Source organism: Aureobasidium namibiae, assembly GCF_000721765.1.
Source record: "Aureobasidium namibiae CBS 147.97 unplaced genomic scaffold scaffold_2, whole genome shotgun sequence".
In the NCBI taxonomy this organism is placed as follows: domain Eukaryota; kingdom Fungi; phylum Ascomycota; class Dothideomycetes; order Dothideales; family Saccotheciaceae; genus Aureobasidium; species Aureobasidium namibiae.
In genome coordinates, this window is record NW_013581207.1 from 640,550 (window position 1) to 656,075 (window position 15,526).

Consider the following 15,526-nt stretch of genomic DNA (forward strand, 5'->3'; position numbering starts at 1 on the left):
CCTCCTTTACCATCCTATATCTGCTTGATCTATCCTTTGTGATGAAAGTGCTCAACTTGACAATCGACCTCTTCGAAAATCGTATTTCGTCAACCCATCGCCAATCATGCCTAGCAGATCCAGATCTGACATAAAGCCATTCGAGAGCATGTCAGGAGACAAGCATAGAGGCCACGCCATGAAGAACCATTTCGTCGCCGCTACTGGAGAGTTCGTCGGCACCTTTTTCTTCCTATACTTCGCCTTTGCTTGCCAACTTATGGCGTTCGAGCAAGCAAGCGACAAGGCACCCAACGGAAGCAACAGTGCCACGACGACCGTCTACATTGCTTTGGGCTATGGTATGTCACTCTTGGTTGCAGTATGGATCTTGTTTAGAATCAGTGGTGGACTCTTCAACCCAGCGTAAGTCAACATCGTATCAGTCAAATAGTATGAATGCTAACGAGCACACAAGTGTCACGCTTGGCATGGTTGCTGCTGGTCAATTGAACTGGATCAGAGGCCTTGTTCTGTTCCCCGCTCAAATTCTTGGAGGCATCGTCGCTGCTGCTCTGGTGCGCTGCATGCTGCCTGGTGATATTGCAGCCACTCGTACTGTTCTGGCTCCCGGCATGTCCGAGGCACAGGGTCTCTTCTTCGAGATGTTCCTGACATCCTTCCTCGTCTTCACCGTCCTCATGTTGGCAGCCGAGAAGTCAAAGACTACTTTCCTCGCCCCCATCGGTATTGGTTTGGCTCTCTTCGTTGCTGAGCTCGCAGGTAAGCTAGCATCCTCTGATCTGCTTGATTTCATCTCCAACACATAATACTAGGTGTCTACTACACTGGAGGCAGTTTGAACCCCGCTCGCTCGTTCGGTCCTTGCGTTGCCGCTGCTAGTTTCAACCATGCTCACTACATCTACTGGATCGGTCCCGGCCTTGGTGGTCTCCTCGCTGCTGGTTACTACCGCTTCTGCAAGTTCTTCAACTACGAAGAGGCCAACCCCGACCAGGACCATGCCGGTGCTGATGAGATCGTCTAAAGCATGAAGAGTGTGGAGTAGTTTGAGATCATCGATGGATACATGAATGGCTACATAAGCGTATAGACCATTGGGGTGGAGTTTGGGGAAAACAAACTGCATTACATGAGCAGTCATTTGGTTGAAGAAACGTGTACTACTATATAACGAAGTTACGATCAGCATTAATAGATGAATACATCTTTCCCATCTGTCTCTATATCTACTCTTGTCGTTCCTTGATGACACTCTACCTCGTAAATTTCCATGCTTGCTGCTGTCCTGCTTCTTGCGTCTCGTTGTGGTCCAAGTCCTTTCTGCTGACCCTCCCACCCTGATCCAGAGCTTGTCGTTTCATAACAACCGCATTACCACGTGTATGACTAGCAATTCGATCAGAATACATCAGTTTTGATTGAGAATGGTTACCAAAACCCTTCTAAGACGACATGCAGTGGTTGGTGAGTTGCATTGACAGTCAAAATCCAAAATGGCTGGGTCGCAGCAAACAGCAACCCAAACGCAGCGATATCCTACGTCGCAACAGAGAAACCTAGCCTGTCCAACCTCGCCAACTCTCACTTGCGCAAGGAGGCCTTTACAAAGGGGCCACAGCTTTTCACTGATCCGTCGAACATCAACTCCAATACTGTCGACGATTCAAATCATCACTTTACCATCCACCTGCAGACGAGCCAACAACCAAACTCAACATGGCCAATCTCGCCACCATGCTTGACGTGGACAGATTTCCAACCATCTTCGATCGCCTCACTTCGCACCTCCCCATCAAAGACATAGTCGCACTCACTCGCACCTGCCGCAAACTCAAGCTCCTATACCAGAAGATGGTCAACCGTGGCGCCTGGGACATCGACAGCAGACTTAGAAAGTTCGTCAAGGACCCTCTCGGGTTCAGAGAGAGGCTGACCGAGCTCGAGGGCATCATCTCTGGCAGTTTCGCTCTGCAGTTCGTGGATCGTGTCGATTGGGAGGGCTCGGACCTAGACGTCTGCGTGCAGCTCGGAGAAAAGGCAGATGCGTTCTGTCGCTACATCGAAGAGGTCGAGGGATATGATCTTGCTTCGCGTACGGTCGCAAAGTACGCCTGGACCCATGTCGACATGGTAAGTTTGAGAACAGTCGTCTTTGCCAATGTACTAAACCAGTCGCAGGTCCATGCGTACGACAAGGTAGTCGACGGCGAGTTCATCAGGCTGGAAATCATCTTGACCCACAACCATCCCATCCACGCTACGCTGTCGACTTACACGACTGCACTGGTCAATGTCATCACTGGCAACCATGCTTACTGCGTCTTTCCTAATGCTACCTTCATGAAGCGTCAGACATATCCTACTCGCATTCCAGACTACTTCAACGGCGTCATCCTTACGCAAAAGTACAAGGACAGAGGATGGGGGTTCATCCAGAGGATTCCCAAGCAGAAGTGGGTGACCGGGGAGTTGGATCTGGGATGTCGTTGGATTGGCGACAAGCATACGTGGAAGATGGCATTATCGCCAATGTCGGACGAGGCAGCAGACAGTGCAGAAGGAGCAGTGCAGGGACTGAAATTCGAGATGAAGAAGTGCCAGGACCACTATGATGGGGTCGAACTCGAATGGTTGGGCGTGGCAGCTAAACAAGGCCACTGAGTATCTGATCATGTAACATCAGGGAGAGGATGCATGTGCAGGGCCAAGGAGGAGCAGGTTGCAAGCAAGTTTTGGCAAGTACGGTGCAAAGGAGATTGGGCCGGGGAAATAGCTTGATCACTCGATTGGAAAAAGCAAGAGTTCAAACAAGATGACAACAGAGGCACAGTGAACAACAGGAAACAAGTCAATGTGAGTGAATGGCGAGTAAGTGTTGGACGCCATTGACGTCTTGACAGGCGGTGGTAGGGCAGTAGTATCAGGTTGGCGACAGGACACGACAGGAGAAGATTAAGGAGGACCAAGCGCCCTGTGGTGAGGCGGCGTGTTTCCTCGACGATTTGGGTGCAGCCCGACAGCGGTACCTCGACGGGCACGGCAGCTGCGGCTGCCCATAAACACGGAGACCAGAATAATACTTGATCAACACTTCAATCAGGCAGAGAGCAGGAGTTGACTCTCCCACGGAATAATGCCAGGACTCCGGGCGGCCTTCAGAGGACTGCTGAAGCGGACTCACAGCACGGGCAGCTCCTCGGCAGAACCCCAGTCGCAGCAGGAAGGCCAAGCGGCAGGCAGCAGGAACAGCACTTCGCGCGATTACAGTCAATCTTCTCCGCATATCGCTGCCCTCAAGAGTCCATCCAAGTTTAGTGTGCAGGACAGCATCGTAGAGGAAGACAGCGACGACAACTTCCACGACGCTCCCGAGCCAACATCGCGCCGCTCCACCTCTCGTCCGGCCAACAAGCGCAACAGCACCAGCACTAGCATTGCTGCTCCGACTCCCGACGCCTACCTTTCCACTGCCGACCTCGACGACCACGACCACAGCACCACTCCCGAGAGAAATGGGATTGCGAGTCACTCGGACCCTCCCAGCCTGACATTGCAGTGTGCCACTCCCGAAGCCCGCAAGCCCGTCGACGTCCTCGCCGAGTATGTCGTTCCACCCGCAAAAGCAACCAACTTGAAGCTCCCACCCGCTGACCAGATTCCTTCTGCCAGCACAACCACTCCCCGTCCGCTGTCCGCACACTCGCGACCCAAATCTCCACTATCCATCCGCGCTCAGCCATCTCCGAGCTTGCCGTCGCTGCCGCTACCGCCGTCGCCTAAACGCCCATCCGAGGCCGTCCGTCGTCAATCTCTCTTGAGCGGCGCCAACGCTCCCGTCATCCGCGCTCTACTCAGTCCTGATACTGTCGCCCAATTCCCTCTACCACCTTCGACTCCTCCTGCCACCGTCGCAGCCTCGGACTACTTTGTCGACGCCTCTGTCCCGAATATTGCCAGTATGTTGACGCGAAAAGTATGGGTCAAGAGGCCCAATGCCTCGCCCACAATGGTCACTGTACGCGAGGACGACCTTGTCGATGATGTGAGAGATCTCGTCATGAGGAAGTACGGCAACTCGCTGGGCAGAAGTTACGACTCACCCGACCTTGTTCTGCGTATTGTCAGCAGGCCTGACGAGAGCGGGAAGCGTGCACCTGATCGTATCCTGAGTCCCGACGAGGATGTCTGCCAAACCTTGGACTCGTATTATACTGGCGGTCAAACCGCCGAGGATGCCCTCCTTATCGAAACTCCTCCGCGCCGGACTCCTCGTCCATCTCCACGCATATACCACGGTGCCTCGTATGCTGCTCTGGACGACTACCGACCGACTGAGAACGGTACCGACTACTTCCCTCCAATGCCCGCAGTCCAACTTCCTCCAAACGTGCCTGGCCAACCGCCTGTACAACAGACACTACACCCCGAGCCTCCTCGCTCAATAGCCGTGCTAAATACAGGCCAGATTCCTGTCTTGCCATCGCCGGGTAGTGTCCGCCGCCATCGCGATCCTCGTGAACTTCGTCCCAAGTTCAACCGTCAGCACACTTCTTCTCCGACTATCATGACACATAACCCGCCAGCTTCAACTATGCCTCTCAATGCATCAAACTTAGCAGTCTCCCAACACATGCCTACGATTCGACAAGGCCGCCCAAGGGCTGGCTCTCAAGTCTCGGATCAACAAGGCCACCCTGTCCCACCTGCGCCAGCTCTCCCAACACCTCCTGTCACAGAGGCTGTACCTCCTGTTCACCCCAGCAGTAGCCCACCGACACCAGCTTCCCAGGGCCAAAGCACGCTGAAGCCTGCCCGTCCACGCCGTCAGAGAAAGCTCACTCCTACAGACGGTACGGCGACTGTCAAGTCTCCCAACGCTGGTTTAAAATCAACAATCCCTCCATCTCTACTCGACGGCGCAGTTCCCCCCATCAACGTGTTGATCGTAGAGGACAACATAATTAACTTGAGACTGTTGGAGGCCTTTATGAAGCGCCTGAAAGTAAGATGGAGCACTGCTCTGAACGGTCAAATTGCTGTCAACAAGTGGCGAGCTGGCGGCTTCCATTTGGTCCTCATGGATATTCAGATGCCCATCATGAATGGCTTGGAAGCAACAAAAGAGATTCGTCGTCTTGAAAGAGCCAACGGAATTGGTGTGTTCAGTACCACTGCCACTCCTGCTCCATACACTGGCAAAGGAGAGAATGGCGAAGAAGAGGAAACGAAAGATAAGGATGATGATAAGCTGGTGTCTGATGGCGGCCTCTTCAAGAGTCCAGTCATTATTGTCGCGCTTACTGCAAGTAGTTTGCAGAGCGACAGACACGAAGCCTTGGCCGCTGGTTGTAACGATTTCTTGACAAAGGTATGTTGAGTCCAATCGAATCCTCAGACTACATGTATACTGACCAACATCCAGCCCGTTAACTTCGTATGGCTTGAACGCAAGGTCAAGGAATGGGGCTGCATGCAAGCTCTGATCGACTTCGATGGCTGGCGCAAGTGGAAGAACTTTGACGCCGACAAGGCAGTAAAAGAAAAGAAGGCTAAGCGCCTCTCACGAGCCAGCGCCGAAGGACCTCCCAGATCCCCTCGTCCCGCAGCTTCAACAGCAGATGCACCCGCACAAAATGGAGACGCTCCATCGGCAAATGAAGCGACATGAAATCAACACCCTCCTTCCCTCTTCATCCCCATAACGCATTTTCCTCGAGGACGGAATCCTTTTCTTTGGATGGAAACGATCGATGGCTTTCTCTTTACTTAATCTTGTCAGCGCGGCGCATAGAACGATACGGGTATAACGAAGAAATAGGTCGAGTGTATGACCAGACTTGTATTGCAAATTCATTTCTCCTCATTCAAACGTGGCGCTCACTTTATCTCATTTGCGCATTGACTGATCACTCTTGTGTTATCGGCTTCTCGCTCAGTCACCGAGTGTATGGCATTAGTGAAGGTTTCGCGAGAGAGCGAGTTGATGGTCACTTCCACGACAAACGCGACCAACGCAACGAACCACGGCGCCCTCTTTACTTTGCCCGTCTTTCTCGGAACCTCACTTTTCAGAACACCACATCTCTTCCGCTCAAAAAGTCCCTACCATCACCACTGTTGTACTGTTGATTGACAGAATGGCAAGTCCCACCAACACCGGACGACGTCCTGCAGACACAAGAAAGTAAGAGATGAACGTCGACTGAGCTTACCATTGCCACATTGCTGACTTATGTTTCGCAGGCTCTTGTATGATACGCCTATGGTTACAATCGAAGTCGGCGCTGAAAAGGAGCACTTCGTTGTCCACAAGAGCATCCTATGTGCCAAATCATCATACTTCGATAGAGCACTTTCCGGCTCGTTTCAGGAGGCCATCACTCGCTTCTTCCAGTTGCCCGATATCTCGCCAGTGCTGTTCAGAATCTTTGTGGCATGGCTGTACTACGGCGATCTTGGCTATGTCCCACGAAGCGGAAGAACAGTTGAAGAGGATTTCCGAAGCCTCGAGATCACCAAAGAAAATTTCCAACAGAAAGATGCTCACCAGAGCAAGTCTCAAGACGGACCGAGCAACAACACCGAGAATACTCGCTTAGAATACACTCGCTCAAGCAAAGATGTAACAGAATCTACCTCTGGTATTGCCATGGCAAACTCGTCCGAAAGCCACAAATCATCGGCCGAGGAGGCGATAGATCAGCCTATTCCTGCCAACCAACCAACATACGAAGGAGAACACCCTAAGGGCTGGCCTTGCGATGTCCCGGTCAGACTATATATCTTCGCCGACCGTTTCGACATTCGCGAACTAAGGGCAGACTCTCTAGATGCCTTGAATCACGCTACCGAAAACGACAAAAGCAGAATTTGTGCCTTCAACGTTGTTCGTCACATATATCTGAACACACCTTCGACTTCGAAGCTCAGAAAGTACGTTGTTCACTGCGCATCGTATGAAATCGATTTCGGTGAGGATGAATCTGAGTGGATTTCTTATCCCATCGAATTCTTGGTTGCTGTAATGATCATGAACGGTAGAAGGTTGCCAGACAAGCAATGCCAGGAATGCTATGGAGCCGCCCTGAAGTACACGCTTTTCGCGCCGCAGAACGATGAGAGAAACCCGAAGGAAGACCTCCCACCATACAAGACAGACTTGTGCTTCTACCACGAACACCTGAATGAAGAAGAACGTAAGGCTTGTCGCCTTCGTCGTGAAGGTTCGAAGCCTGCCGTTTGAGAGGTAGCCTTTGCTCGTTCGAGTTTATGTCTCTCACATACTCTTACTTGAAATCACGGTCGGAGTTGAGGACTCAGGTGTGCTTTGAGGGTTTACAAAAACCATTTTCTTTGCTTTATCAAGGAGAGAACCATGAAATAAGGCTGGGAAGCTCTACAGGAACATATGTAGAGCAGTCAGAATCAATTCTATGTTGCAACCAAACCATTCCATCCAGTGAGTGCCCACGCTTTGTTGCAGTGAATCTGCTTCCAGACTTGACCGAGTGAAGCTTTGTACCAACACCTGCGTTCTTTCAGTGTCTTCCTCACTCATGCTATCAGTTCATCTTCGTGACCTCTTTCTTGGACCCATCCTCGGTTCTTCTCGGTCACCACATCTGCCTTTCTCTTCCTCAACTACCAACACACCGTTTCTCTCTAGCAACATACCAAGTACTACCTGCAAGATGAAGTTTGTACTCCAACATATGCACTCGCGCGTTGCCATACTGACTTCTTTGTAGGTTCCTCTTCGATGCAAAGATGGCGACTGTCCTGGTTGGTCCAGAAGAAACCAAGTTCGTGATTCACCAGGCATTACTCTGCGACAAATCCAAGTACTTCGCAAAGGCCCTCACCGGATCCTTCGAGGAAGGCACGACTGGCATAGTCCGACTGGAAGACGTCTCGCCTGTCCTGTTCAAGATCGTCGTCAGCTGGCTCTACTGGGGCAAGATTGCTTACAGTGTCTCTGACGATGATTTGAGCATTGATCAGGGCTTTAAGAAACTGAAGCGCGAAGATGATAAATTCAGCGAGAACCTGAACGCAGATGATACCTCAACCTGGCCTATACACATACTAGTGAGGTTGTACATACTCGCGGATCGCCTCGATATCAAAGACCTCAGGAACGATATCATTGATGCTCTGGTTACCTCCGCCGAAAAATCGGGCATCGGTCTCAGAGTATACAGTTACAAGTTGATCGATTCGGATACGACTGCAGAGTCCCCTCTCAGGAAATTTGCCGTGGATCGGTTGGCATATGGTGCGCGACACAATATGGAGCATCGGGGTTTCTGGCGCGACATACCTCAAGACATGGCGGTCACAGCACTGCTCCTTTCCTGCCGAAGAGTACCTCATACCCTGTGCAACTCCTGTTACCAGAAGGGGCTGGCTCACAATGGAATCAAGCTTGCTGCTGATCACCCGTGCAAGAATGAGGATAAGAAGCCCTTGATGGTCAACGCGTGCGTTTACCATGAACATGCAGACGACGAAGAGACAAAGCTTTGCCAGGTCAGCCGCGACAAGACCGTCAAAAAGTAGTCTTTAGCAGGCATACACAATCTATACCTACCAAGCTTTGGCTCACCATTGCCATCCGGGTGTTGGTTTGCCGGTTCGCATACGAAGGCGGTGGCTCTCAGTCGCAGATATGGAATCTGTCTAACCTTCCTATAAGCGGAGGAATCGAGGCGCCCGAGGCAAGTTCTCGCTACTCTGGCTACTATAGAAAGGATCCTAACGTCTTCCCTCTGACAGCGCTCGTTTCAATCTCAGTACATTGAACAATGATCATTACCGAGAGAAGGAGAGTTTGAAGGGGAAGACGAAGTATTTAAAGAAACATACAGCGAATTGTGCAAGAGAAGACAGCGGTGAACCAAGAACTCGCCTACACGCGGTTACATCACGGACCAACAAAGTCACAGCCGTATCCTACACACAGTAACTTATGCTCTTGCTAGACATTTCGGTACTGGTTCAGCGAGAGCGCATATCCAATAAGAGCATGAACTGGTTCGGCCAAAAACCGTTGCGATAACAGACCGTTCACCAAGATTGTAGCAAACAGCGTCGCAAAGACCAAGTTTGGCTGGAGTGGTACCAACGGCGATTCTCAAGGTGTTTTTGTATACACACAAGAAGGTTTTGTGGCAGGAAGACTTGGAGCTGAAAGACGTTGTCAGGACTGCAGGTCAAGGACGATCATCAAACTGCCCACGTGGCTGCCGATATGACAAGGCGAAAAATGCGACTTCTTGCACCTGCGTGGAACAATACCTTGCAAGCGATGAAATAGCTGTCTGTCCTCTGAGCATCGACCGAGAGTCATCGGATGAGTGAAATAATGTGGTTATACTATAGGGCGATTCCATAGGCTTGGTATTCGTCAGCCGGTTATATGGACGTTGGCCCTATTATTCCTTAGCCACGTGCGCCTATGTCGACTTCGTGACGAGATGTCTCAAACGATCAATATTCGAGTAGTTGACCAGGAAACCTTGATTGTTTCACATGGGTGTGACAGGCTGACAGAGGTGAGGACTTGAGTACAGCAGGACGGAGCAAGGATCCAGGGGTGAAGAGGGCTTGTGATAGCTGACTCAGGGCTCGCCGATCGCTCGACCAAGTTTCTCCATGTTTGTCACACCAAGCACTCTGGAGTGGGACGTGTCGCGCGGCGACTCCTCATCCATCTCCTGAGAAGCTTGGAAGGACTTTGTACTCGTCTTCCTCCCCGACATAGACCTCCTCAACGTCTCGGCCAGTCCATCTCCGAAGCTCACCGGCCCCCCACCGCAGCCTTCATCTCGCTGTACCGGCATTTGGACGCCTCTACCGCGCGCCACAACAGCTTGGCAGATGCCCGCAATTGCGACTTGATACAAGCTGATAGCGCTGCGTTTATTCTTCGTATTCCCCCCAAACTTTCGGCCTGTTCAGCGCCCTCCTGGCCCTGTACATCGTCGACCTTCACCCACCATGGTTGCGCCTCGATTGCCTCCGCTCTATGTCCTGATAGGGCTGAGCGTACTCAGTCTGATCATCTACTTCAGGAGCACCGTCAGCTCGAACATTCCTTCCTTCTCCATCAACCATCAAAACCCCGCCAATGCAACTCTGGGCTTCGGCGGCTTGTTTGTTGTCTCTGGCCCAGGGAGCCCACGCCGTAACAACCTGATCCAGTCCGCTAACGTCACCGAGCTGCACTTTACCATCCCGACTCTACCGACATGGTCAGAAGAACAAATCATGGCCTTCAGAGGCAAGGACGACAAGTCGACAATCACAAACGGCTCTGTCCGCGCATGGCTGAGCCACAACTTGGTCCTCAATGAGTTCCTCAAGTCGGGTCTCGAGACGGCTCTGATCCTCGAAGATGATGTCGATTGGGACATCCGCTTGCGTACACAACAAGTTCCACTCGCTCAAACTGCCGCCCGTACGTTGCTGCCGCCAGCAGGAGAAGAATACCCCTGGGGTCATCCGGACGACTGGGAGCTCTTCTACGTTGGACACTGCGGAGACTACTTTACAACCATGGATGAGCCCGTTGGTGTCGGTGTCGTTCATCCTAACAATCTGACCGACCTCCCTCACGTCGTCTACCCCGACAGCACTCTGCCTCGCCGAACCGATCTACACCCCTTTACCTCATCCCTCCTCACCGCATTCGACGTACCCCAGAGATCACGCATCGTCCACAAGTCCGTCTCGCCACTTTGCACCTTTGGCTACGCCGTCACCCGCGCCTCGGCCAAACGACTCGTCGAAGAATATGCCCCCGTGACCGGCAACCGTGGTAACATCGACCACGCCTACGATGTCGCTATCCTGACCGCTTGCCGTGACAAGGGCCTCCGCTGTTTCACAGTCAACCCAGAACTCATGCACCATATGGAGGGCGAGAGTCTGATTAGTAACCTGGACAACAAGAAATGGCGCCCGCCCGTCGACAAGGCCGGTCTCAAGCAGACCTACTGGAGGGGTGAAACTAGCAACATTGCATGTGGCTTCTGGAGCAGAGACTTCAGCTGGAATGGCGACAAGAGCAGGCTAGAAAATCTGAGAGAGGAGGTTGGCCGTAAAGGCCAGTGCATGAAGAAGGGTCGTCTGGCTAATGGCGACAGAGTTGATGAGAGCAAGCTGCAGGCCAGCGGATAATTTCATGAGGCGGTGGTGGTTTCGTTTCTCGGTGTTCAGCGTTCAGCGGAAAAGACGAGCATACCCGTGGCGAGGTGATTGACGAGATCACACTTGATCAGCAGGGAGGCGTTCAGGGCTGTGCTCGACCTGCATAGTAGCAGCAAGCTGGTGTTTCTTCTGCTTTTTTCCCTTCTTGCTTGATTGCTTTTTGGATTACTTTCTTCCGACTACCATTCTCCTTTCATGTTCGATATTTGTACGTATCCACGTCGCTTCTTCTTTTCTGCATTCGATAGACTGGCTCAGACCAAATGCTTTCTTACTTTTCAATATTTGGTCCTGAGATAGCTAGATCTATATCATGCGAGCACAGTGCAGTGGCAAGAAGAAATGTATTACAATAGTACAGCAAGTCGTTTTCTGTTCTTCGATGACGGATGGTTAGCACAATAGAAGCATATTTGACAACTGTGAAACGCGACCTGTGTATGTATCTGCATCTACGGGGTATCACTTCTATCCCTTCCCATCCATCTGCTCTATCGGAATCTACCAGAAGAAATCGCCATACTCGCCGATAACATCATCATCGGCATTCCACTCTTGATGCAGCGCCGTCAACCCATCAAAGTGCCTTGCCACCTCTAGTCCCCTCAATCTCTTTGCTTCCACCTCTTTCCAGGTCATTTCTCCTTCCTTTGCAACTTCTTCCTTGTCAAACATGTTTTCGGAGCGCAATTGACCCATCACTTGCGCAACGAGGTTCTCAGGACTCGACATGTATGGCTTTTCTCCCTCCGAGGTTGGTGTGTCTGAGGAAGAGGCAGTGGTAGCGGTTGGTAGAGGTTGATTGGCAGGCCGCGAGGGCAGGAGATCAGACCGTCTCAGCACAATCTCAGGAGCGATCGTGAGACGGCCCTTTTTGACCACGTATTTGGCAATACTGGTCGCGTAGATGGACTTGATCTTTTCCTCTTCTTTCTTGCCCTGACTCTTTTGCTTTGCTGCTCCTCCATTCCTCCAGTTTTGGAGTAAATAGTTTGAAGGCTTCTTTGCTCCGCGCTTGACAATGTGACTGACGATGTAGATCCACTTGTCATCCCAACTCAGCAATCGCGTCCACACTTCAAACCTCGCGAGGGGGGGAATCTCTTTTCTGAACACGCAGCCCACTCCCCCCAAAGCTACGATGTACGTGCCCTTGACATTCTTTGCCTCTTCAGGTAGACCAGTGAGATCACCCCCATTCAAGCGAGCGAGCGATTTCTTGAGCAAAACACCGACAAAGGCTGCGCGACTGACGTCCAAATCGGAGAAGTAGGTCGAGTTTGACTTGTGGAAGTTGTAGTCGCATTCGGTGAGGGAGTTGTGGCTGGTTGTGATGATGGGTGCGAAGAGGTGGGAGGGTTTGAGGGGGAGGGGTTGCAGGTAGAGGTGCCAGATGAGGTTTTTGAAGACGCGGAACTATGGTTTGCAAGAGTGCAAGGTCAGTATAAAGGTTCTGTTTGCTTGATGGAGGTGGAGATGGAGAGGAGGATGACGTACATGCCAGACAAAAGGTAGATTCTTGAGACTCAGCAGTGCAAAGAAGATGGCTAGGATACGCCAGATGCCGCCAGGGGCAGAGATGCCCAGGTATCGAGTTATGGCCTCGCGGAGAGAGGGGATGAGAGCCATGGCGGCACCGGTGACTCCAATGGCGAGTGTGCCTCCGACGATGGGCATGCGCTGGGCTGCCGACATGGTTTATATGAATCTCGTGGCCGCAGAGACAAATCAACGTTGGTTTCCAAGAAATGTTTCTTGGAAGGAAGCAGATACGCTGGAGATGCCGAGGTTCGGCGTTTTTGAGGCTTTTGGCATCTGATAATCATATCTGACCCTGTCCTTGATCACGCTTCTATTCTTCACATCACTGCTATTCTCTTGTCTGACTTTCGAAGTTCATATCACATTCCTAGAACAAAAAACAGACCTTGGGTACTCGAGTCTGTCACATGTAAACAGTCACTTCCAGCCTCGGGTCTGCTGATGTTCCACGAAGCTTCAGCAAAAGTAAATATCCGTCCACCACAATCTTGATACATCACTGCAATCCGCTTCCAAACTCCAACAACTCCCCCCAACCAAAAAGACTCAGAGTCTCCACACAAAAGCAAAAAGATGTCGACGCCCAAGAGATTCGAACTCTTGCCCCCGAAAGGATTTGATAGCTGAAGATGTGAAAGATCATTCGAGTCAAACGCCTTAACCACTCGGCCAGAGCGCCAGAACCGGAAGCGGAATTTTCCGCATCCGGTTGAATGAGAGATCAAGAGTCCCAGGTAATATATAACCCTACGTATATTGGCCGACGAAGGAACAATCGACAAGTTCGATGTTCAGATAGACGGACAGGCGTCAATTATGGACCCTCGAGCAGGAAACAATGTTCATTGTCCGCACGACGGAGGTGCAGTCAACCAGAATCGCCAATGTTTTTGTGATTGATGAGATGAAGGGTGGTAGACCCATCAGGATAGTAAAGCATTACCAAAGCTCCCACACAAAGTCCGGTACAACCAGCCTCATAATCTTCCAGTGTCTTTTGGCAGACTCGATCTGCTTCTTCTCGAACTCGCTGAGATTATCAACAGTGAGTGTCCGTACATTTTCCCCTTCCATCTCTTCCTCGGTAGGAAACTTCAATTCGAGCGCCTTCTTGGGCGCGAGATAGTGTCTGCGCGACACAGTGCCCAGGTAGTCTGCCTCGACGGGTGCACGGAAATCCAGCTTGCCGTCAGCTGCGTTCTTGCAGAAGATGACCATGTTGAGGAAATCAGTTGCTCCAGTCTCAGAAGATGGCTCAGAGTCACGGAACATGCGACATTGACGGTCGAATGCGAGGTTGATGGTGTTGATCACCTGCTTTGTCGAAGAGTCGCCGAGGTCGCCGGCATAATTGACAGCGACTACGCCATCGGGTGTCAAAAGAGAGCGCAAGTTGCCCAGGAAGTGGTCTGTGAACAACGGAAGGGGTTCCGCGCCTCCAGTAAACACGTCGTGGATGATATAGTCGTATTGCTTGACAGCATTTGTCGATGCGCTTTGGACCCATGCAACGGCATCTTCCAATACAGCGGTATGGTTGGTAGGCAAGTCAAAGTACTTTGTCGCGTACTCGTGGATTTTGGGGTCAAGCTCTACCACTGTCGTGTCGATTCCATGTGCAATGAGAGCCTTGGGTGCAGTGCCGATACCTAGACCTCTACGGGTTGTCAGTTGCTAAGCTGCAAATCACGTGCAACCCAACTTACACGACGAGCGCGCTCTTCTTGTTGTCCGGCACGGTGCTGTCTGTTGTCTCGACTAGACGAACGGCTTCCAATATCTCAAAGACAGAGTAGATGGGCTCAGAAGTACTGATGCCTTGGCTTCTTCTCTCATTCGTGACCAACCACTCTCCACCCAGGAGCGAATGATCACACCTAAGAACTCGGTATCCAGCATCCAGATTCTCCAGAACAGAGATGTAACCAGTATTCGACTCTGCGCGTTCCAACAAGTTCCATTGATTTGCTTGCAGGGTCGAGTTGGCCAATGCGTCTGTGTGCGGCGATACGAAATGAGGGTTGAACCACATGGTGTGGATCATGGCAGGTATGGCAAGAAGACTTAATTTCGATGGCGACAGGATTGTGAATAAGGCGGCCACAACGCATTGGAGGCTTACTCTGGTCAACGTGGCAGAGAGTGCAAAGAACTGGGAGATCAGGAAGCTAGATTTAGATCGGACGAGAACGAAAAAGCCGTAAGTAGAGAGACCGAGTATGGTGGATCCCATGGCAGCATGCAGATATTGGTCGATCTTAGCATCCAGGAGAAGGCGAGCGGCAGAATATGTGCTCATGACTAGTAAAGGATAGTAGGTAAGTCCTTCGGTGACGAGGGGTCCAAAGTCCGCACCAAGAAGAGTACTGTATTTGTACAAGTATGACTGAATGAGAGGAATACTCGAGGCCAGGATGGGGATGTAGTATTCGAGTTTGGTTGGCATGAAGCGCGAAAGGAGGCTGCTTCGAGTGAGAGCCAAGAGGACGATGACAGAGGTGATCTCATGGTGGTAGACAGATGAGGGTATAGATCCATACACAGGGGCCAAGGTCAGCTGTGACAAGGGTGAATAGATAGCTGCCAGTTCCAGTATGCACATTGCCCGCAAGACATAGAGAAAAGGATCCGACTCGGGAGTTTTGGCCAGCGGTGCTGACGGTGTAGTTTCCTTGTTCGCCATGATCGAAGGAATATTCACAGATGAACGAGAGTCAAGCAATGAGGGAGGCCAGCTCCCGTAGATTTTCTGATTATCCTGACTTGTTTC

General features: G+C 51.4%; 8 protein-coding genes across 8 annotated transcripts; 6 read left to right on the forward strand and 2 right to left on the reverse strand.

Moving 5' to 3' along the window:
- Positions 1-178: 178 nt before the first annotated feature.
- Positions 179-1,027, forward strand: M436DRAFT_37303 (aquaporin-like protein; the record flags this gene model as incomplete). Its single annotated transcript, XM_013575154.1, has 3 exons — positions 179-405; positions 458-762; positions 816-1,027. The coding sequence occupies 3 exons, from the start codon at positions 179-181 to the stop codon at positions 1,025-1,027; spliced, it is 744 nt and encodes a 247-aa protein (XP_013430608.1).
- A 692-nt stretch (positions 1,028-1,719) lies between these two features.
- Positions 1,720-2,664, forward strand: M436DRAFT_78349 (uncharacterized protein; the record flags this gene model as incomplete). Its single annotated transcript, XM_013575871.1, has 2 exons — positions 1,720-2,133; positions 2,182-2,664. 2 exons carry the CDS (start codon positions 1,720-1,722, stop codon positions 2,662-2,664), a joined length of 897 nt encoding a protein of 298 aa, XP_013431325.1.
- A 1,297-nt stretch (positions 2,665-3,961) lies between these two features.
- M436DRAFT_16506 (CheY-like protein) lies at positions 3,962-5,554 on the forward strand (the record flags this gene model as incomplete). Its single annotated transcript, XM_013575113.1, has 2 exons — positions 3,962-5,371; positions 5,426-5,554. Coding segments are annotated over 2 exons (1,539 nt in total), but the record flags the coding sequence as incomplete, so codon positions are not given.
- Positions 5,555-6,140: 586 nt separating this feature from the next.
- On the forward strand, positions 6,141-7,246 carry M436DRAFT_78351 (uncharacterized protein; the record flags this gene model as incomplete). Its single annotated transcript, XM_013575872.1, has 2 exons — positions 6,141-6,187; positions 6,247-7,246. 2 exons carry the CDS (start codon positions 6,141-6,143, stop codon positions 7,244-7,246), a joined length of 1,047 nt encoding a protein of 348 aa, XP_013431326.1.
- Positions 7,247-7,770: 524 nt separating this feature from the next.
- On the forward strand, positions 7,771-8,562 carry M436DRAFT_69568 (uncharacterized protein; the record flags this gene model as incomplete). The annotated part of the gene is made up of 1 exon (XM_013575707.1): positions 7,771-8,562. One exon carries the CDS (start codon positions 7,771-7,773, stop codon positions 8,560-8,562), a length of 792 nt encoding a protein of 263 aa, XP_013431161.1.
- A 1,566-nt stretch (positions 8,563-10,128) lies between these two features.
- M436DRAFT_32496 (uncharacterized protein) lies at positions 10,129-11,124 on the forward strand (the record flags this gene model as incomplete). The annotated part of the gene is made up of 1 exon (XM_013575130.1): positions 10,129-11,124. A coding segment is annotated over one exon (996 nt), but the record flags the coding sequence as incomplete, so codon positions are not given.
- A 591-nt stretch (positions 11,125-11,715) lies between these two features.
- Positions 11,716-12,909, reverse strand: M436DRAFT_69570 (uncharacterized protein; the record flags this gene model as incomplete). The annotated part of the gene is made up of 2 exons (XM_013575708.1): positions 11,716-12,630; positions 12,712-12,909. The coding sequence occupies 2 exons, from the start codon at positions 12,907-12,909 to the stop codon at positions 11,716-11,718; spliced, it is 1,113 nt and encodes a 370-aa protein (XP_013431162.1).
- Positions 12,910-13,695: 786 nt separating this feature from the next.
- Positions 13,696-15,439, reverse strand: M436DRAFT_78355 (uncharacterized protein; the record flags this gene model as incomplete). Its single annotated transcript, XM_013575873.1, has 2 exons — positions 13,696-14,413; positions 14,463-15,439. 2 exons carry the CDS (start codon positions 15,437-15,439, stop codon positions 13,696-13,698), a joined length of 1,695 nt encoding a protein of 564 aa, XP_013431327.1.
- Positions 15,440-15,526: the final 87 nt, after the last annotated feature.